The sequence below is a fragment of the Stegastes partitus genome, unplaced genomic scaffold, assembly GCF_000690725.1.
Source record: "Stegastes partitus isolate 25-593 unplaced genomic scaffold, Stegastes_partitus-1.0.2 Scaffold436, whole genome shotgun sequence".
In the NCBI taxonomy this organism is placed as follows: domain Eukaryota; kingdom Metazoa; phylum Chordata; class Actinopteri; family Pomacentridae; genus Stegastes; species Stegastes partitus.
In genome coordinates this window covers 373,866-396,687 of record NW_007578167.1, presented here as the reverse complement: position 1 = coordinate 396,687, position 22,822 = coordinate 373,866, and the positions used below count along the sequence as shown (strand labels likewise).

Sequence of the window (22,822 nt, the reverse complement as noted above, 5' to 3'; positions counted from 1 at the left end):
ATTAATGCTTCCCTGGCTCCAGTGCATCTCTGCAAAATTAATTTGAGGCTTTGCCCAAGCTTAAAAAAAGCCCCAGAAATGATCCAAAATGAAATGGGAAAACAAAGCACATGCAACCAAGCATTTTACAAGGAATGTCACGTTCATGTTTATTTCATGGCGGTTCCTAAACACAAGAATATGCATTTTGTAGAATGAGATGTGGTTTCTCACAGGACCAGTAACCAGTGGTGGAGATGCAGTGCAGCCATGCTGCTTTGGAGATGTTTATTTCTGGGCAGTTTTTGCACATTTATGCTCACTGTCGGCTCATTTCTTACGCAAAATAAGGTCCTGCAACTCTATGGAAGCAGCACGATCATGGCTAGAAGCAGAGAGAACATGTCTTTAGTACAGTGTGACACATTTATATCGCCAGAAATCATAAAAAATGAAAAACAGAAAGTTGATTTTTTTTCTCTCTCTAGTGCTCATTTTACAAAATTAAAAACTTGGTAGAAAATTTTGATGTAACATCACAGTTTTATACTTGGATTGGGTTAATTTCCTGATAATGTCACAGACGAGTAGTTCAAGATCCATGAATAGTTCAGCTACTCTTTTTTGTTTTTGCAGTTTCAGGTTATTATAAAGGCTGTTTTTTGTAATTTCTTAATGTCAGTGTGCCATACAGGTGTCTCTTCTTCACAATTATCCAGAATACGTGCAGGAAAAACTAGAAAATGGCAAACAACTTGGTAGACAGAGGAGTACAAGTGTTGTATGTATGCAATAAATACATTTCAGGGTAAAGAAAGATGTCGATGATTGCACAGCAAGTCAAGAATGCTCTTAAGGTTGTAGGCGTTTATGTTTCCTTGCCAACCATAAAGAGAAAACTTCATGACAAGAACCTCAGGGGATTCAGCACAAGATTCAAACCACTGGAAAGTCTTAACAACAGAAAGCACCAGGTTGTGAAAACATACGAAAAATAACAAGTTGGAACAAATTTCTGTGGATAAATGGAAAAAAAAAAAATTTGTTCGCATTCAGTCAGATGCTTTAAAATCGGACCACATTGTACCATCAGCAGGACGACCATTCTAATCATCATCATCAAGGCCAAAACACCCAAAGAGCTTTTCAAGGTGAAGAAGCGAGATAACCGTGACTGGCTGACTCAGTCATTTGATCTCAATCCCACTGAGCAGCGCTCCACTTGCCGAAGACGAGACTAAATGCAGAGAGACCTCTCAGCAAGCAAGAGCTGAAGGTGGCTGCAGTGAAAGCATGGGAGTGCATCACCGGGGACAGAATATGTTGTGATGTCTGTACAAAAGATTTTCCACAAAATATCACATACAGTGATTCGGTTTGACGGAACGCGTATCTGTACAGTTACTTCTGAAAACCTAAACTTTGGCCTCGGTGTTTGAAGGCCGATACTCCTACACGGTTATTTCAATAATTAAACATAATATATTATTCTATCATACTACAAATTTATTGGAGTAGACATTTTGTTTGCTTTAACGTTTTATTATTATGTCTAAATGTTCATTGCCCTATGTCATGGCGATAGAATGGGGATACCATCGACATTTAGTCTTTATTACACTTACACTACCACTGGGTAGGAAATCTATTGGAAAAAATAAAGGCTCCATTTACGACACAAAGGATTTGTGTCTGCAAGTGTGTAACCAAAAAAAAAAAACGGAAGAGGATAGCACTTTTGTTTTCCCCGGTAGCTAAAGCGGCAGATGGTTGAACAACTGGAAAAACTGTGGAAACTCTGCCCAGCAAAGGAAAAAAAGGATCCTGTTGTCAAGAGGAGGCAAAGACTGCGAAGAGGGAGAGTGATAGATACCAAGATAGAACAGAAGTGAACCTCGGACAGGCATCCATTTGACGCAGAGAGTGCCAGGACTAGAGAGGGCTCAAAACCAACATTCTGTTGGCGTCAATTCCACTGGATCAGAAAGTGAGAAAACCTGTCTACTTGTTAATCCAACTGGGTGTACTACTTTGCCTGGGAGTCTCTATTTCAAATCCTTCTTTCTTCTCTCTTAACTGGTGCTGATCGTTTCGTGCCCCGCGTTGTTAGGAGCAGCGAGAAAAATGGGAAGTGATCAGGTCTTTGCGGCAGTGGTGCCAACAGCAATACCGCTCGGAACTGTTCAAGGAGGATTGAGCTTGAAAAGTTAGCACTCGAGAGCAGAGACTTGGTTCTTTTATATAGTATCTGTTATTTCATTTCAAATTCAGCATCTTGAAGAACAAAAAACAAATGGTAGCTGTCCACATGTAACTAGTTTATGCTTGGACTTTATGTAGAGCTGCAAAATATGACGACCGCCTTTGGAATCAAATACGGGTTTAAAAGCCTCCGGTGAAAATCATTTTTAGTGAAGCAGCTTGTCCATATGGATTTTTTTTCTTTAGAGGCTACAAGACACATCATGAGCAAGAGAAGGCGTCAACGGCATGGCGGGAAATTTGCTGCTTGAAACTGCAGATGACCCAAAGAAAACACAAACAGAGGCTTCGAGGGTTTCATATGCAAGAACCCAAAGGAACCACTCGATAATCGGTTTCCAGTTCAAACATGTACGGCTGAATTACTCCAATGTTACCACGTGAGCACTCGAGCAGTGTTTGAGGAGAGTCGTTGGTGAGCAGGTGTGCTCGAGCCGTTGCAAATTTGAAGGGAGTGAGTGGAGAGAGACCGGTCCGTTCATAGATCTGTACATTCTAGAGCAGGAGTCTCCAATCCTGGTCCTGGAGGGCCACAGTCCTGCATGTTTTAGATGTTTCCCTCTTCCAACACACCTGATTCAAATGATCAGGATTGTTATCAGGCTTCTGCAGAGCTTGATGATGAGCTGATCCAGGACTGTTGCTCTCGAGGACCAGGATTGGAGACCCCTGTTCTAGAGGAAGCAACAGCATTGGCTGACACCGAAGCCATTTTAAGGCCGGAAAGAATGATTTTATGGGTAAAACTTTTAAATATGAAACTTTGATGCACCGGAATGAGTTATTGGGTTTAAAGAGTAACTGCAGAGGGACTTTAAAATGTCGCTTTAGGAGGAACCAGCTTGTTATTCAGGACTTTTGCTTTGATAAATTCTATTTGTTTAGAATCTTGTCTGATGAATGTATTTGACAGAGTAACTCCTCCATGATGCTCACTTTTGGGGCAAAGATATGGAAAGAAAACTCCTACAATACAAACCTACAGCCAGGTCTAGAGGGAAACCCTGGGATTGATCATGACTAACAATGACTATCATGACAGTGACGTGGCAACGCATGGTGGTCAATTAGCTGCCAGTCATGTATGGACACATCTCCAAAACCGAGCACCATCAGTGTTGCATGCAAGTGTGAGCTGAATATCAGCAACAAATGCAGCCGGGCTACCGAGCGAGGCGTTGGAATGAGAGGGAGGAGGAAATAAGACGAGGGACGGATCAGACAGAGAGGCGAAAGAGATAAAAATGACAGAGATGGTACGAGCAAGAGAGGCAGAGAGGCGACAGAGGGGATTAGCAGCAGAGCAAGAAAGACACCCATTTCTTTTTGTTGTTGTTGTTGTTGTTGTTGTTGTGCTCTCATTCCTTTGCTCTTTTTTTTCTTCCCCCCCCCCCCCGCCGTCCAAACACTATAGACACTTGGCCTAACACACAGCGATGAAACAGAACGCATCCCGGCCCGCCTGCCCTCCGCACTGCACAACACATGTCGACGTACGCAGGCGCTCGCAAACAGGGACAATCCTCTTGACTTATGTAACTGCTTTTGTTGCACTATGCACTCACTTCAGACCCCTCCCCCGAAAGCCTGTGTACGCCGTGTGATGTGATTATGCGCGGATCTGCCTCTTCCTCCGTCCTCCCTCTTCGTTCTTAACCTGTTTGTTATAATCCCCCAGGAAGGTAACGCACAAACATGCGCCGTAGAGTCACGGGCGCTCGTTTTGATATTGCACAGATGGACATGTGAGTCATCGCAGTGCTGTTGTTTAATTAAGTGCTTGTTGTGTTTGTCTGCGTGAATGTGCTTCCTTTTTTTTTTTTTTTGGTTTAATCCTCTCATTCAGACAGAACACCTTCCTTTTTGGTGTCCAGAATGGCTTAATCCAATTGAATGCATCACCTAAATTAATCCAGGGTTGCTCTTTTATTTCCCCCTACAGGTATTAAAATGACACTTACATTTATCCGTCCACCAATACATTTTTAAACTGCTTCTTCGGGTCAGGGATTTTAATATTTTCAGCAGAGGTTTTTTTGGTGTCTGAAATGGATTTTTTGTAGAAAATGGCCAACAACATTTGTCCACTGTGGTGTGATCAAATTGCTCTGCTTAGGAAAAAAAAAAAAAGCCTCTAACCAGCTTTTTTTTTTTTTAACCACATCACAGAGGCAAAGAAGAAAAGCGGTAAATCCTCTCTACTGGAAAGGTAAAACTAATGTCAAAATATAGTTAGAAAATAGGATTTGCTGTCAGTATTTTCCTTGGCTGCGTGTTATTTTTTTTTTTGCATAGTTAAGGATTCAGCTTCTTACCAGCGGTTGACAGACGTGTTACCGTCAGGACAAATGTTCCAACGATCCACTGCCCCAATCGATACGAATCATTAGTGATCACGGAGGCCGATAACTGATATTTGGAAACTATATACTTCTCCTAAATCACCATCTTGAATAACACAAACCCCAACACCAATTTAAGTGAATTGTTCAACGTTTATCCTTCGATAGATTTGAGATCGCTCGAGATCACAAAAGTGGTGGCTGCATTGGAGTTTTTACCAAAACAACGATGCAGATAATTGGAAAAACACTAAAAACGTTGGATTATTGGTCGACCCATGTTTCTTGCTCAAAGGCGCTTCGGTGGAGCAGATGGTCGCCAACACGGGGAACCTTAAACCCTTCTCCTCCCGTTGAAGGACACCTTCCCCGCAGACTGTGGCCACCCTGCTGCCCTCGGCGTGTGTCAGAGTTGAAGGCGGAGTGAAAATGCAGATGCTTCACCGCGAACAACGCAGCGTCGCTTCTATTTCGGTGCGCCTTAGTCCGCCGGTCGTCTCCCGTTAAGTGCTACGAATGTTCGGCCTTCTGTCTCGCATTAATCACAGAGCAAAGGACAGCACTCAGATTAATATTTTATATGCTGCATGACACTTGGCAAGATGCCCTCCTCCACCATGGTATTGGCAAAGTGACAACCATACAATGTACCAGTGGTGTCTAATTAGTGCTAAAGCAGACACAACAGACTCCATGCCAGTGGGGATGCAGCGGGTTTTGTATGGATAAGTCAATCCATCGGGCTGAATAAACCTATAGATTCCAGTGTTGGAGGTCGTCATCTCCGCGCTCATGTGATGGTGTCATATTTTGACTGCCATACAAAGCTGATGTTTCATTTGAATGAGCAACATACAGCAAATCGGCTCTGGATGTACTCGCTCCATCCCATTGCAGTTTCTCTTTTAAATGTATTCTTGTAACCGATCTATTCTTTACTCTGCTACTGCATGGCTGGCAATACGCAGATTTTTGCTTCACTGGCAGCTCACAGGTACCCGACCTTGAAAGCAAGGCCTGGCTCTGCATTGGTTGGCACATTGGAACACATTAGAGGCCAATGGTGGCTTGTCTCCCATGGTCCTACTTTGGAAAAGATTTGTTTGATATCAGTGCCAGAGGGTGCATATGTGTGTCCAGAGAGAGTGGGGGAAACGAGAAAACACACTCACATGTATAGAGTACAGTATGCCTTCACTGCTTAGGGGTAGTTTAGGGAATATGGTGATGAGGTGAGCTCCAGGAACAGGCTTAATGGCTGTCTTGGTTTGTAAACCATTTTCTCCAGCTTTGTAAATGACTGAACGTTCATTTTAATGCTCTCATTTCTCACCGTCTAAGTAACCACACCGGCCAATGGACAGTAAAAACCACTACAGTACCTGGCACCTTTCGTATTCGATCAACACAAGTGTCCGGATGCATTTCATTGCTGTTTGAACTTGTCGTAAAACAAAGACTCATGATATTGCTGTGTGAATGTGTTAAAGGTTAATTTGGCATTAAGTTACATTCTAATAAAACATTTTCCTCCCCACCACTTTGAAAGGGTAATACATGAAGCCATCTAAATGCATATGCTGGCTCCCACTCGCCACATCCATTATTCATAGACCGGAGGAAAACCAGTCTCAGACTTTTAGTCCTGCAGTTGCTTGTGTCTTCCTCCTCATCCCTCTATTTTCCCTTTTCTCCTTCCTTTCTCGTTATATATAGCCAAACCGTGTTTTTCCTTAAATTATTCTCCCTCTTATCTTTTTAAATGTCCACTTGGGTTTTGTCTTTGAAACCTCTCCTTTTTTTTTTTCCTCCACTTCAGACTTTACGATGTCTTTTCTTTCTGTTCTCAAATCTCTCACTTGTCTGAAGCAGATATTGAATTGGATGGAAGATGAAAGGCTTTCGAGTAAGCGGAAATGATGACATTTATGTTTTATATGTACACGACAAGCGTTTCATCTGGACGTGTTCCTTAAAGGCCTCCTCACTCTCTTAACCCACTCTACTCAATAATGAGCATGTGTTGTTGTAAAACACTGTGTTTACATGGTGGAATTGATCAGATGTCAATGAGATTTTTGTAACTTCTCCTCTGCCTGTTCCTTCCTGCGTTAGATAGTTTGGACTGTTTGATAGTTTATGGATTGAACACTCTGTTTTCATAGTGGCCATGTTCAATATGTGCAATCCAGTGAGAACAGTAGGTTGAATTTGCGAGGCGAGAAAGAGCAAAGATCTCAGTATGCAAACAAATTACAAGTATGCCTTCGGAGACCTGGTGGTGATGTGGGTTAGTTATACTATGGATTTCTCTCGCTACAGGAGAAACTAATAGCATACACACAACAAACACACAATCAATGTCTCCCTGGAGTGACAATGTGCAAAGGTATTTTTGAACCATATCATGTCTCCCCCTCGTCCACAACAGCCGTCTTTTCATTGCAGTTTTCAGTGTAGTCACATTTCTGACGTGGTCCTTCTTAGATCATAACCTGACCCTGAGCACCGTCGCTCTTTGGGTCTCTCTTACCGCTTTCACAGTTGTTGGTAGCAGCAGGTTGTTTTCAGAGAGAAATCTCTGAATGCTCTCCCCACATGTCTGGTGACGACTGGCAGTTATTATACTGGAAGGTTTAGCATCTAAAAAGCCTCCAAAGTCTTCAGGAGAACTAAAAGAAGAGGGAGTGTTGGACTTCCAGTCACCAAATTTCCAGATGCAAGGAGTTCACCCCTGTGCGATATCACCTAAATACCAGATGGTTTCTAAAATGTGTCACCTTACAGCAATTCATCACTCCGAAGATAAACAGAAGGGTATTTGCTTTATGTCAAATCTAAGCTAGCAGTTTAGGTTTACTGTATTAAGAAACAGAATTCAGGTCAAGACAAGTCAGAACCATCCATCCATCATCCATCCTCCATCCATCCATCCATCCATCATCTCTACACCTATTAATCCTCACTAGGGTTTTAGGGGGCTGGAGTCTATCCCAGCTGACTCAGGGTGAAGGTAACCAACCAGTCTATCACAGAGCTACACTTAGAGACAGACAACCAAGCACACTCACATTCACACCTACGGACAATTTAGAATCACCAATTAACCTCAACATGTTTCTGGACTGTGGGAGGAAGCCGGAGAACCTGGAGAGAACCCACGCTGTACGGGGAGAACTGTACGGTGCTAACCACTGAGCCACCATGCAGCCTCATTTCAGAACCAGTGACCTTTCATTCCCTAGATGAAAATCTCGTGTATTTTTTCAATGCGTTTTATGTCCATCTTTACCTCTGATGACAGATTCAATCCTCTGCATTGAGGATACATGTTGCTGTCCTACAAAGTATCCCAACAGTGTTCTGTTGGATTCAAATCCGGTGACAAACTTCACCAGTTCATTCTTTTTTCTTCTTTAGGCGGTCTTGTGTGATTTGGATGGTTGTCATGCTGGAATATTCTTCTTCTGCCAGTCTTCTGGAGATTAGGAATTCTCTTGTCAGCCTGTGTTTTATTAACAGGCATTCGTGGTGCCGTTTATAAATGTCATCTCCCCAGCCAGATTTGTGTCACCACATTCCCTTCCTTTGTGCTTCACTGTCAGGACTATGCATTCACTGTAGTCTTGGCCAGATTCACGGCAAACATGCTGGACCTGATGTGAGCCAAACCAACGTATCTCTGTCTGGGGCTATGTTAGCCGCATTGAGTCGCATTACTTCCATAAACTGTGAGGTAAACAGCGGTAGTCGATGTGGACTGGCCACAGTGGGTAACTTCTAGTCAATACGGAGATCTGAGCTGTTTCCAAACTGTTGCTGGAATGAGATCTGAAGTTGCTTGAACATTGGGTGGACTATGTTTTTTATTCACTCTGTCTGGATGGGTGGTGCCAGCTAGAAAGCTATCCTCAGACATCAGGCTGATGTTTGCCGATGAATTCGTGAGCAGACCTTCAGTTTCTGTCCTGTCTGAGCTCGAGGAGATTAAAAAAAAGGAAGCATCTGGTACCGACTGTCCACGCATATCCATAAAAAGAGCTTTCTGTATTTATCTGATGTAACCGAAACATCAAGAACTGAATCAAACTGAATCCAATCAAATCGAACTGAAAGGACGGCGAATTCAAATCAAATGGAAGGAGGAGATCAGTGCCAATATCCAGCAACACTTGCTGTTGTGTTTAGCTCCATTGCCTGTTGGAACATAATCCTTTAACTGGCTTTGCGTTGCTATCACAATGGCAGAACTTATGATTTCTGTTAAGCCGCTGACTGTCAGGCTCATGCAAATGAGACTATTAAACTGTTTAGCTGTTGCAGTAGCATATCCCCCCAAAAATAATTGTCTGTCTCATCCAAGCTGTTCAGAGTATAGAAACATACAAAACTGGACATCCTTACAGTTCTCTTATCCATTCATACAGCATCTCCTCGTCTCTGCTGAGTTCCTTCACTTACCTCTCTCCCTTCTGTCACGCTCTTTTTCTTTTCTTCCATCCTCCTGTCTCTTTCGATTTCGCCTCTTCCTCCATTCCCCCCCCCGCCTCCAACATCTCTCATTTTCCCTCCTATGCTTTTGCATGCTTTTGCAGGAAGGCTCGGCCACAAGCTGTTCTGCTGACTCAACATTTGTTCCCTCATAGTTTACCCCTTTACTCCCTCCTGCTTGCTTTCCGTCCTCGCTCCTTCTCCTCACTCCCGCCCTCCCTTTACCGTTTCCCGCCTTCGATCTCCACAGCCAGTGAATTTCCAAACCCCTTTCATTCTGCTCCTTCTGCTGCCTCCGTCTCTCCCTCTGTCTCATCTCTTTTCAGATATTTTGCCCCTGAGTGGATGTACAGTAGCCCAGCGCTGAGTTGTCCTGCTAAAATTAGATGATGTCCCGGGTTATTAACACCCTACTACAGGGTAGAACTGGCCATGCTCCAACCACCAACAATCCACATTATCCCTACTGCACGGGGAGGTTACAGTTTTTACTGTGCGTCGTCGCTGTGGGTGCCGTGCCTGCTGGCTCACATCCAGACTAATATTTCTTAACAGGGCAGCGATTCTGGTACCACTGGCCCCAAACCTTTTTGTCTCAGCATTGTGCTTCACAGTAATCTTCATAAGTCAGTGAGGGAGGCTACAGGCTCTCACGAGGATTGTGGCTAGTTTGGGTGGGTGTAATATTTTTTCCTGCAACACAGTCGTCCCTTAAAAAAGTTGCCATTTTAATTTAAATTTTTCTTTCTCTCTACAGCGTCTTTATGAGAGTGCACGTGCTGCTCAGATCTTTTACCAGAGCAGCCCTCATTTTGCAGCATCTTTCTGCTTCTAATCAGGAATCTGCTTCCAAACTCACAGAGATTTTTTTTTTCTCCATGTGAGTGATGATTACTGCAATGTTGAACTGTGCACCGCAGCAAATGGCCACAATCAAGAATGTCATCCAGACGACGAATCCTAGGGACAGAGGCCATGATAGATATAGGGGCTGTAATAAGCGTGAGCATCCCGATGCTTTCCAAGGTGAGCGTGTGAAAGCTGAGGCAGCGACAAATACTCAGTGGCCCCAACGCAGTTTAATTGTTTGCCTGCATAATAAATCAAATGTGTCAGGGGGGATTATTTATACAAGGACTGTGTTAAACAAATGAATCACCAGTTTGCTCGACTCTCCGTTTTTCCTTTGTGTGTGTGTGTGTGTGTGTGTACCTGTGTGTCGGCGCCTGAGGATTACATCGCTGCGTTATTTGCTTGCTTTTCAGTATGATTGCGTGACAAGACTTGTGGGTCTCTTGTTTTTTTGTGTGTGTGTGTGTGACTCTGAAATTCATGAGGGAGCGTGATTCTCGTAGCTTCTCCGCATTCTGCCCGTCATTGATGCATCAGCCGCTGCCTGAATGCTCCGGCAGAAGAAACCGGGGAGGGAGGAAGGAAAACAAATTAACACAAATAAGTCAACGGGCCTCTTAAGTGCCACAGTGTGTAAATCTGTAAAGCTCAGAGGGTGAAGACCTGCGTCCAGAGAGCCGTTCTAGCTCGCAGTGTGCGGCGGCACCTTTGTGGGATGCTAGTCATTGTTCCTGCTGTTGCTAAGCGACAGTTGAAAACCTGTTTAAAGGACAGTTTTTTTTTGCTCAAGTTGAGATGTTTTCCAATTTTACTGACCTGTATGAAGCTCAGCAGGAGAAAAAAAAAAAACAGAAAAAAAAAACGCCTTGCCCTCTCTGTCCAGAGACTTTTTTTGGTTTATTTGGTTTAATGTAAACCAAGACAATCATTTTAAAGCGAGGTGGATACGATATGTTACAGCGCAGTCCTGTCCAGATGAGATGGAACACATGATGTACACTAAATAATAAAATAAAGTCTTTTTGAGCAAGGAAAATTTCTAATGAAATTACATTCAACCAACAAACCAAATTAAGTTGAGGGAATAAGTTTCTCCTTAACGAAGATATTTTTCATGTCAGGAGGGGACTCGAGATCTTGAACTTAAGATGAAAACAAGTTAAACTATCGAGTCAATTTCACTAAATTAGCTCAACTTTAATCTACTTTTAAACCAACTAATGCATACATTTGTGTTTAAATTACATACAAAATTATTATGTCAACCCAACTCATCAAAATTATGTTTGCAACTTAAAACAAATTGTTTTAATAATGAAACTATGCTTAAAGATAAATTACTTTTTAAGACTGTACTGGGATCTATTATGGAAGCTACTGTATATATTGTAATGTACGTAGTTGCATTTAAATACAGTAATGTTTAGTGATAGCCCAGTTATCGGCCTCCCTGATTGTGATATCCAGTGTTTGATATTTTTCCTATCATCTGTATTTTTATTGACTGATTATTGCTAACTTTCAGGTCTGAAATAGTACAAACCGAACAAAAAAACACAACCTGTTGCCACAAACCAAGAAATCAGCTACTCTCACGGTGGCTAGTTTGCTAATGCTAACGACTAGTTTAAGTCTGGAAAACAAAATGTAATAATGCTTTAAGATGTGGACCTTAGAGGGCAATAAAACTGAGAGAACAGCAAACAAGAGACACACAATCAGTCTTAGTTGATCTGACATAATGGTCCGGTTTCTATTTTACATATTCAGTTATAGAAGAAGCCCAGTGACCATCGACAGGTCATATTTTGTTGATACATTACATGTGATGAATATCGGGTTCCAAATATCGGCTACCTGTCTTTCTTGATCTCTAAACATCGGCATTAGTATCGACCCTTTTTAAAAAAAAAAACATATCGATCGTGTCCTGGTAATGTTCATTTCAAATTATGTCCACCATGAACTTTTTATTCCAAAAAGTAATAACCAACAGCTAGAATACAACAAGAAATACTGTCGAATGCCCAGAGGGTGGAGTGACAAAGGAATTTAAGGGAGGCCGAGCTTAGTGTTTGGTAAGAGCAGAGTGCGGAGCCGGATCAGGGCCTGGAGGACCGGAGCTACGACTCCCTCAGCACCCTTTAAATTTGATGCAAACAGCCGCAGGCAGGGCAACAGATAGGTGACGTGGGATCGTTCGCTCGGGCGGAGGTCAAGGTCGGCCGCGGTGTTGTGTACGATTTGTTGGATATTGCAAGTCTTTTGTGGGCGTGGTGGGGGCATAAAACCGTTTCTTAGCTTGTTAGGCTGCCGACTTGTTTCCTCGGCTCACAGTCCCAAAACTCACATCCTTCTTTTGCCGCGTCTCTCTTCCACTTCGTCTACCACTGTTTTTTTTTTGCAGCGCTTTCACTCTGTTCCTTCTGCTTTCTGCCACCCAACATCCATCGCCTCGTCCCTGTCTCTGGGTCCGGTGCAGAGGAAGGCTGCCCTGTGGCCCCGCCCCCCCTCCCCGGCAGGGTGATGTATGAGTGGCTTTGACGTCACTTCGGGCCCAACGTCATAGCAACTCAGTGCTCCCAGGCTTGCTCTTTCTGGTGCTTTCTCTCGCTGCCTCTCCCTTATTCCCTTTTTTTCCCCTCTTGTATCCTCCATTAATCACCTTTTTCTTTCTCCCTTTGTTTTTTTCCCAGTGTTTAATCCTCCGCGGTAGCTCCTCTGGTTTCCCCCCATCCTCCACATCCATTTCTTTTATCGCGTCTTTTCATCGTTTTTCATCACTCTGCTTCATGTTAAGACGTAATCTCGCCGTCTGCCTCGCTCTCGCTCTCCCAGAACTGTCTGTCTTCGTCAAAAGCCGCATCCTCCTCTTCGTTTTACTATTTATTGCCCCTCGCAGACGTACAAATGCGCAGGACATGTTTTGAGACGTGCAGCAAGCCAGCCCTTCTCTCATGTGGCACACAAGCCCATCCCTGTTCAGCTTATCAAGATCAACCCTATTCCTGGATACCACGAAACCTGCAGTCTGTTTCCCCCACTTCTCTCTGTGATAACTTTGCTTTGCCAGATGCCCGGTGACTCACCTTTATTTGTCAAGGAAGCCGCCCATGGCTTTGACAAAAATAAATACATGAAGAGCAATTTAAAAGTGAATTATCGGTCAACTTTGACTTCCAGAATAGCAGGGGAAACATTTTATCGGACTCGACAAGACGTGAAGCTGACCCACTTTCCGCTTTCGCTCTCTGTCTTCCTGTCGTCTTGTCTCGCTGCTATCGCTGCCTGCGGTCAGTCTGTCCACTTTTAGAGTTGGTGCAGTGTGGTGAGAGGGATGCAGACTGAGATAGAGACCTCGCCTGGCTAAAAAGGAACGAGGAACGCTCTTTGTCAGCAACTGTGACACATCTCCTGCCGAGCCTGCCCCATGTGGATCGAGCCGAGGCACTTCAGAGCAACTTTGGGTCGTGTTTGTTCAAACGCTGGAAAGAAAAAGCGGACAAGCGAGACGCGGGGACCTTTTCTTGCAAAGTGATTTATATCGTTTTTAGATGTCAGAAATGGAAAGGTGGCGTTTTGCTGCACCTGCTGCTCATCGCGTCGCTGCTACGAGTTAATCACAGCCGATGTTAAGACGTCTTCCTGTTCCTGCTCTCATTGTCCTACATTTGCTTGCATAATGACGTAAAGTTATTCCTCCGTGATGGCTTTCTCCACGCGTACCGAAATGTTCTCCTCCGAGGCGATGTAAAAATGGATTCTGTTAATTACATATGCATAATTCACCTTTGGTTCAAGGATTACAACAGCAAAAAAAAAAAAGCACGATCATGTTCTTCATATCAACCGTAAGTCGTCGATCGTCTTTTCTTTCTGTAATCCGCTGAAACGTTTTGTAAACGTTGTTATACCGTGTCAAGAGCCGATGATTTGAAAACAACCCGCTGAAATTGAAATTATGTTATTTCTCACCCCGCCGTGAAATCGAGGCAAAAAGACGAAAAAAAAAAAACTGCCAGAGGAAGCATGTATTTTATAGGAAACGCATTTCGACACAGCGCAAGTAAACAGCTACCCGGTTTGCCGGGGGTTCACAAAAACAAATGCAAAAGCTTTCATGTACTGGATAAAGATTGAATTACCATCAGATATTGAGAGCAGCAGGAAGGGCGTCGGAATAAACAACACGGGCGGTGTGGTACTTTTAGGACGGAGCGGTCTTTCATCTCGGAGTGATATATTTTTTTAAGCGATTAATTATTGATGAACGCCGCATCATGTGCTAAACATTTATGTACTTTTCCAAATGATTAATAAATCATTTATCGGTCGTGCATTTAAGTACTGCAAGCCATAGGCTATTACATATATTAATCAATTAATCATCAGTAAGCAATTGTTAAATAATTACTTAGTTCTTTAGTGATAGTTTAACTATTGTGTTCTTCATAGGAAATGGTACATTACACACAACAACAACAACAAGTAAACATGTTTAAGGAGCTGGACGCTGTGGCTTTTTTTTCCATTTTAAAAACTCCTCCTAATTGGATGCATGTAAAGTGAGGAATAAAGAGAGCAGAGCTTCGCTGCATCTACATAACTCAGTCCACGGCTAGTTTCTGTGCACACCCTCTCATCCACTGAAGCTTCTTCTACTGGATTCAATTCAATTAAATTTTATTTGTATAGCGCATGTTTACAACAACAAGTCATCTCATAGCGCTTCCAAGAGGCAGAGACAGAAACACCCAACAATCCAAAACATGTGGATTCCCTATAAGCTTCAGCAGTCCGCAACAGTGGGAAGGAACCGAAAACCCCCACAGTGGAAAAAAAACCTCCGACAGAACTGGGCTCAGGGAGGGACGGCCATCTGCCTCGACCGGTTGGGTGGAGGATTCAAAGTCCTACAGTTCACTTCTGCTGTTCTTTGAGACTTAATATGGTGACATTCACTCGAAACACATCAACAAAAGCCAGTGTGTTTTTCATTTTTTAATCTCTGATGGTGTGAATTTGTTCCGCAGGATGTTTTTATGGTCACGTCCGTGTCGGTGTGTATGTGGGATGGCTGCCTCCCTTCAGAGAAGAGGCGACAGGAGCAGTTTTAAAAAAGCACAACCTTAAATTTTTCCCCCCCTTTCTGTCTTGGTTGATTCGGTTGCCAGGCAACATGCGGACAGACTTTTCAATTAAGTCACTTTGAGTTAGATGGTCTCCTCTGTTGCTGGGTCCAAAGCATCCTCGCTAGCGCCGAACTGGCACCGCTGCATGTGTGCTCAGCAACTTCCTGGATAAATGGTGCACTGAGGGCTCTTCTCTCAATACGCTCCCACAGATTTATTGGGAAAACAGGAGGATTTCCTGAGCTGATGGCACGCAGCGAAGAAATCAGGCATTTAAAGAAATAATTTCAATCATAATTGCTGTTTATTTCCCCCTCCCTCCTCCTTGCGTGATCTATGTTTCCAGTTAATTAACAACAACGACGTCGCTGTTGTCCAAGTTTGCTTCACTCTTTCCTCGATTTACAGAGCATTTATTAACTCGCAGATCAATTCCTCTGCACTATTTATGGACGAATAGTCAGCTCAACTGATTCGAGAGACTTGTTTTTGTGTGTGTGTGTGTGTGTGTGTGTGTGCAGGCAAACAGCAATGCTCGCTCATCACTTTCCTCCTCTGACCTTGGAAGCTGGAAACTTACCTTTAACCGTATATTAGGATCCTTATCAAACGAGTTGGTTCAAGCGGGCGCTCTGTCACTTGTGCATTTGGCTGACGATGAAGTCTGTTTCTCTCTCTCCAAGTTTGTGACAGTTGCGCCAGCGGCAGCATCCTGGAGGAGGGCGAACATGCCAGGTCAAGTGGAGAGAGCGCTTTGCCTCCATCCACTGGGTGTGACAGTGATTTGGTGCATACTGTTCTGCCGACTACTTTTTGGGTTTTTTTGTAAGTTGTTGAGACATCCAAACTGTATCACAAGCCCCTGTCTGAAAGTTGGTGAGGCTGCAAGCCTTTAGCAGGTCATTACGAACCTTTTTTCTAATGCAGCTGTGGCGGTGGACGTGTCCCACATGTGTGCACAATCCCATGATGCTATTTATTATGACTCGGCGTCCTCTTTGTGGTATCAGTCAAAACCATAGACTGTATAAAAGATGGACGTAGCAACCGGCCCTGAAAAATGAAGCCAACCCGGAAGTGTCACAAACCTGCAATATCACTACGTCCACTAGCTGCTGGCTCCACAAAGCCCTGGCTCCCATAGACTGGAATTGGAAAAGAAGTGATCACAGATCACGAAATACTGCATTCCTACAGCTCAGGATTTTTTTCTTATTAGTTTTCATGGTCAAATCCAGAGATCAGGTGGCCAATCTGAAAATAAATCAATACTGAATTTTTAAACAATCGTCAACATTTTGCGGGGCAAGGGGCGTGGCTGGCTTGATTGACAGTCGGCAGCGACGATTCAGACGAAGCGAGCAGAAGGCGGTAAATGTGGGCGGGGCAGAGAGGGCCCACCTCTCAATCCGTCTGACCAATCGCTGCTCCTATGGCTCCGCCCCCCTCCGACGATTTTTGCGTCACTGGCTCCAAAAATCCAAGATGTCAACCAGGAAGTAGCAAAACCCTGGCTTCATTTTCTCAGTGCAGAAACCAACGGGTGACGTCACGGTAGCTACGTCCATCTTTTATACAGTCTATGGTCAAAACCTGCCTACAATGAAAACATCAGGAACACAAGCGGTTGTTTTAGCTTTCTAGGAAATGTCTGAAAAGATCTCTTCCTGTTCCTCAAATCCAATAAAAAATGACAGACTTTTCACTCTGTTTACGTATTCCCAAGTGATGAGGCTGGAATTAAGTGTTTAGACATCAGTGAGCAGCAAACTGCAGGCTTGATGAAAAATGCATTTCTTTGCACTGTACACATTTTTAGTTGTGGTTCACCTCTTCAGTGACACCTGGAGACACCAGATATGGGAGCAGAAGCTATCTTCTCTGCTACAGGTATTCAGGATACATCTGAAGGGGCTGTAAGGTATAAGCCCGGTTGTAGAATCTGAGTTTTAGAAGCTCCGTGAAGCCATCTTGGACTCCACCGTGGAAGATTTGGTGCAGGATTGTGTCCTCTTTCATATAAATTTTGACTTTCTCCCAGTAATGTAACGGTGGACAAATAAGTAGGCTGCCAGTTTCTAGTCTTACAGCCAGTTCTGCTTCCTGATGATCCTCTCCAGTACTTAGGTGCCTCCATCACTACTGAGATGGATCTTAAGCTCTCAGGGGTTTAGTCGGGCTCAGGGAGGGCGGCTGGTGGTCGTAAGAAAATCCAAGCTTTTGAATCTAAGCATAATGTTGGCTGCTGACGCTGGAGAAGATACGATCGTCGCTGTTTTGGTGGTGCCCTCTTGGTCTATCAGATAAAGTCTGCTCAATCTCCTGGTGGATTTCTTCCCTGGTCAAGGCAGAGATACAGTCCTTAAATTGCCTGTTTAAGGAGAGGGAGGGCGAAGCTTAATGGACCTGTAGAGCGGAGGGGCAGCTTTCAGGCAGCAAAGCAAGTCCGTTACCTCTGCTATCTGATGGGGCTTGGAGGGGACCAGCATGTGCTCTGATGTGATTTAGGACTGACTGTAAGCTCTCCTTTGGCCAGATCTCTCTACTGGACTGAAGACCAAGCAGTTCTCTGTGTTTTTTTTTTGCTCCCGTCACATTTTTATTCACTGTTTGCTCTTTTTTCCCTCCAATGTGAAGTCCTTCTATTCAACCAGCACAGCCGTCGCTAGAAAATAGAGAGAACTAAAAAATGCAGCATGAGGCAGTCGTAATTCTATGATTCAAGAAGGAAGGAGAAAAAGGGAAATTAGAATTTCCTTTGATGGTTTAAAAATCAACATGTACATTTTTCCAAGTGCCCACAGGCGCTGCCACCACACTGGGAACAAAGGATGACATTAGGTGTTATAGATAGATATATATATTTTACCATTTACATTTTAAAGTTGCTTCCATACTTGTCTGCTCTGTGCAAACACAGCATTCAGTTCAGCCGGAAAAGAGTTGCTGTGAGGAAACTTTAGCACAATTTGGTTTCCTGACAGAACGACATTTCACAAATGATTCATTTCAGACTGTCGGAAAGTTGAAGATCTAATAAATCGTTCTCTTTTAACACTTTCTGATTAATCATGAGCTTTTTTTAAAGGTAGCACACCTTACAAATCCAGCAGGGCTTTTTTGAGATTAGCTTTTTAGCAAACTGTTTCTTGTCTATGCATCCAGGAGCTACGATAGCACTTGTTTTTTTTAATTTTTTTTACTGCTGGTTGTATCTGAAACAGTGCTGTTGAGAGTCGCCCTAACAGCCACGTTGCAGCCTGAACACCGGTCCTCTGCGGCTTCATCGCTATATGCGGGCCTTGTGATTTGCATGCAGTCATTTGAGCCATCGTTAAGGTAAAAACATCGACTGGAGCAGCTTTAAGCGCAGTGCTGACCACGCTTTCACACAACACCTGGTTGTCAAATATAGCTATAAATGAGCCACCAAAGGACCAAATGAACTGTGAGGAAGAACCGTTTAAAATATATTTATGCTGCGTGCACTTATGTTCATATGCCTTACTTTGTATTCAGACCAAAAGAAATGAGCTTGGGGGGCATTTTGTTTTGATGGAACAAGGTGTGTGGTGCTGACCTTGTGGATGTGGCGGCTTTATTCGACGCGATGGCCGCTGCACACTTCAGGAATGATTACATGCGTTACTACTTAATAAATTACGCCGTTGCCTCTCTGGGGGCTGAAGTTTGCACTGTGGGAGAGAAGGACTTGATTATTGGTGTTTGCATTAGACTCTGCTGTTGCTACTATTGTCATTGTCGAGGTGTTCTTCCTACTTAATGGTTAATCAAACCACCTTGTCTGTACTTGTGTCATCCTGCCTGTTTTCCAGGTATGTAGATGTGCAGATGCAGGGCGGCGGGCGGCGGGGGGCAGCTTGGTCAATCTGCATCCATAAGTAGCAGCATGTGTCAAACGGTGCTTTAGCCGGATCGCTCTGCAGGCAGGATACAGTAACGGGCAGTATGCAGAAACACAACGCCTCCCTCCCCTTTCCCATTAATGATGAGCAATAGTGTCGTCCCCAGGGTCTTACACCTCTGTGTGCCCCCGTATGAAAAATTGCCACCCCCCACCTTAGTCCCTATGCTCATGGGAAGAATGAATGGATATAATCAGTAAGCTCACCCATTCACTCTTCTCAAGAAGGGAAACTCGTTATTCTCTGTCAGTCCCCTTCTCTTTCCGTCTCTCTCTCGTTTTTTCCAGCCTCCATCCTTCTGCCCCTTCCCTCTCTCTCTCTCTCCTCTGCATCCTTTATCCTAGTTGTCGATCTCTGTTTGACTCTATCCTCTCTCTCACTTTCCCTCTCTGCTATTATTTGCTCATCTGCTCACATAATATCCATCTCTTCTCTGCTGATTAATTTTCTCTGTGAATATCTGCCCCCTCCTCTCCTCCTTTCCATTTTCTCCACCTCAGTGCTGGTACATTTCTATTTCATCACCGTAGCTCCAGCAATGTCCCCTTATTTTGTTTTGACTATATATTTAATTCTTGCTATCTTCTAACACGAGTTTTTCTGTATATCTGCAGTCCTGTATGTGCTTCAGTATTTCCTGAATTACATTTAGTGAATTCATTAAGCGCATACTCTTCTGAAATTAAATGCTTCCTGGTAAAAACGGATCCCTGTGGTGTATAGCTAAAGGGCACATAATGAGGTAATATTTTAAAGAAAGGATACGGCGATACAGAGGCGTGTGGGGGGTCTAGAAGGGTATAGTGAAGATCTTTCCCTGTTGGAGGGGAGGAATATGTTCAAGCTTCGTTAGTATAGCATAAAAATGTCGTTGTGGAACAAGTAAGCAGGTACAAAATGTCATGACCTTGAACCAAGTTTGATGAGATTCCAACCAGGGCTGCAGGTATCTGTTGTTTTAGTCGACTGATTATTGCATCAGCTAATTAGATAAGAACTTTTGCTCTATTAAAGAGCACCTATGACGAAATATCTGACATTAGCGTCTAGTTAGACGGCGAGTTCTAGCGTTAGACCAGAGTAAAGTAAGTTTGAGGCAAACTAGTTAAGCACTGTGTCAGACAGATGTGCTTTGTATTCATGTTATTGCTGGTAGTTAGAACAGCTTCAGGGCAGCAGTGTGCATGCACAGTATACGTAGACCCCAATCTACTGCGGATGTATGAGAATGGATCTTCTCTAAGTAGACTAAACACTCGTATAGTTTAAAATAACTTTATGTCTGTGATATGTGTGGATCTGCAAGGGAGTGTAATAAGGGTTAACAAAGCTTCAATTTGCTAGCTTAGCAATCAGTATGTTGCTTGTCGTCGACAGAGTCCACTTCATGGTAAATGGTGACGCTATCTTTACCTTGTGTTGGCCTCGGGTCCGGTCTGTGGACTGGATGTGTTGACTGGATGCTTTCTGCTGTGATGCCTTGATGTTGTGTTCTTGTGGCAGAATAGTTTGGTTTTGCAAAAAATTTTGGAGACTTTCTTTGGTTTTCTCCATGCCCATGCCTTGCCGTTGCTGTTTTCACTCTCACTCATCATTCTGTAATCCAGGCCAAACACAATGAAGCTGTAGACCATGACAACAACATTAAAACCACTTGCCTAATATTGAGTAGGTCTCCCCAAAACACTTCAATCCCATCTGGACACATGACCTCTGGGGGGGTCTTGTAATGTGTCGCACCAGGACTGCCAGAAAATCTTTTGGGACTTGTGGGCTGCAAGTTGGCACCTTTGGGAATTGGGCTTCTTCCATGGATACTCGATTAGATTGGGATCTGGGGACTGGATGCGTAGAATGGGTGGTTTCTGCTGCGATGCTAAAGTGCTGACGTTGTGCAATTGTTGCACAACTTTGGGCTCTTTGTCATATTCCTTGGTGAAGCACATTGTCCTGCTGGGGGAGGCCACGACCATATTGGAGTACTGTTGCCACCGGGCGGGGTATGTAGTTGCTTTGCAATAGTGTTTTAGCGAGTAGTACATGCAAAAGTAACATCCACATGGACTCCATGACTCAAGTTTCCCCAACAGAAAACTTCAGTGTATGAGATGATGGAGAACCTACACTCCATCTATGAAATAACTGCTCAAGGAATCGCTTCAAACCCTCAAGAAACAAACACCTCATGCAGTTGCAGCACATGCTGGGGTGCCCACACAGACATTATTGTTCTGGTTGTCCTTTGGTTGAACTGTACCTTCCTTGACTGAGAACCTTCCAGGTTTGGTCGACCCGGTGTGGAGTGTTACTGTCAGCATGAGAGCGGAGCGGCCGTCATCCAGCTACAGTTCCTCATCAATGAGGTAGGTCACAAAAACAGAAATGACTCTGGTAGGACCAGCGATATCTTACAAAGCTGTATCATTTGATAAAATGTAAATGCTGATTTATGAAAGCACACGACTTCTCCTTCCAAAAATGTGAGAAAAAAAAAAAGGTTTCTTTTGACTGCATATGAAAATAAGATTGTTTGAATGACTTTGCATGGAGACACTTTTGATGTCAATCTGACTGGTTAACGACACTCAATACTGTTGCCTGGTTTGCTTCCTGTGCAAGTAGACTCATCGTAGGTGAACACTTAAAAATGACTTTAAATCCACTAGGTGCTAAGCGTATACTTTTTTTAGTTTGTAAGTCAATGAGTATCCCATAATTATGGTTGTGATATTGCCAGACTCCAGACATTCTCATCGATACGATTATGAAAAGGTATCTTTACTGCAAGCATTTTATAGTGTGATATAGGTAAAAACACAATGATTTCATCATACAAAAGGCTTTTGTTTTTTTAAATCTGCAAGTATATCCTATTAAATGATAGCAGATCTGGATAGCCTCGACTGTTCTGAAGAAGAAGAAAAAAACAAGCTACAGCTTTTGTGGCTAGCCCTCATAATGACCAAGATAAGAACATAAAATAAATTTACCCTGAAAATAGCCGAGGGCTCATAGGGTAAACAATATTAAAATTAGTGATGCGTTTAGAGTTTGACATATTTTATTAGATGCAGAAAGCCTCCTCTGAAGGACATTGCATGCTTTAATCATCATTATAAACTGGCTAACAACTTGCATCCTTGCTTTTAAAATCAGGGCACAACCCTTAGTAAGCAGTGGCTCAGCTGAAACAGGCAGTTCTGTCCATATGTCACGTTAAGCTACAAGCAACACTGAAAGTTATAAAGCATTTTTTTGTGTGTGTGTGATGATTGATGAGCTGGAAATATACGAACAGGATTTCTGATTCACTTAAATAAAAATATTGATTTACATCATGTTCATGAGAAATGCAGCATTTAATGCTTAGTCGTGTGTGTGTTTGTCTGACTGTGACTCAGCAGCTAAAACAAACCCTCAGGGAGATGGAGACGATTTTTAGTGCCTCCTACATGCACACGTACACTCATATACATCTTATGAATCATCGTCGTTACCTGGGAGGAAGCTGCCTGATTTAAAATCAGCCTGAGCTTCCTGAGATGCCGTGTGACTAATGCATGTCATGCTCACAGAGTAAATGTGCCGTCTGGGTTGTTTTGTGGAAACTTCTGCAGCTCTGATCTTCATGTAACCTGTGTTTAATCTGAGCGCTTTTCTCTTTGTTTAACCTTTGAACATGAAATGAAATCCCCGTGAATCTGTCGTGACAGGGAGCGCTGGTCAGTGCTTTGGCTGATGACAGTGTCCACCTGTGGAACCTGAGGCAGAAGAGACCAGCCATCCTCCACTCCCTCAAGTTCAACAGAGAGAGGTGAGCAGTTCAACACAAAGCTGC

General features: G+C 43.4%; 1 protein-coding gene across 2 annotated transcripts in view; it reads left to right on the top strand.

The window, feature by feature from the left end:
• stxbp5a (syntaxin binding protein 5a (tomosyn)) overlaps positions 1-22,822 on the top strand; it is a 113,810-nt gene that overhangs the window by 21,400 nt on the left and 69,588 nt on the right. For both annotated transcript variants that reach the window (XM_008286162.1, XM_008286163.1), the window contains exons 3-4: positions 21,266-21,347; positions 22,698-22,798. In XM_008286162.1, coding sequence (XP_008284384.1) covers positions 21,266-21,347; positions 22,698-22,798 — 183 coding nt within the window. The remainder of the gene's footprint in view (positions 1-21,265; positions 21,348-22,697; positions 22,799-22,822) is intronic.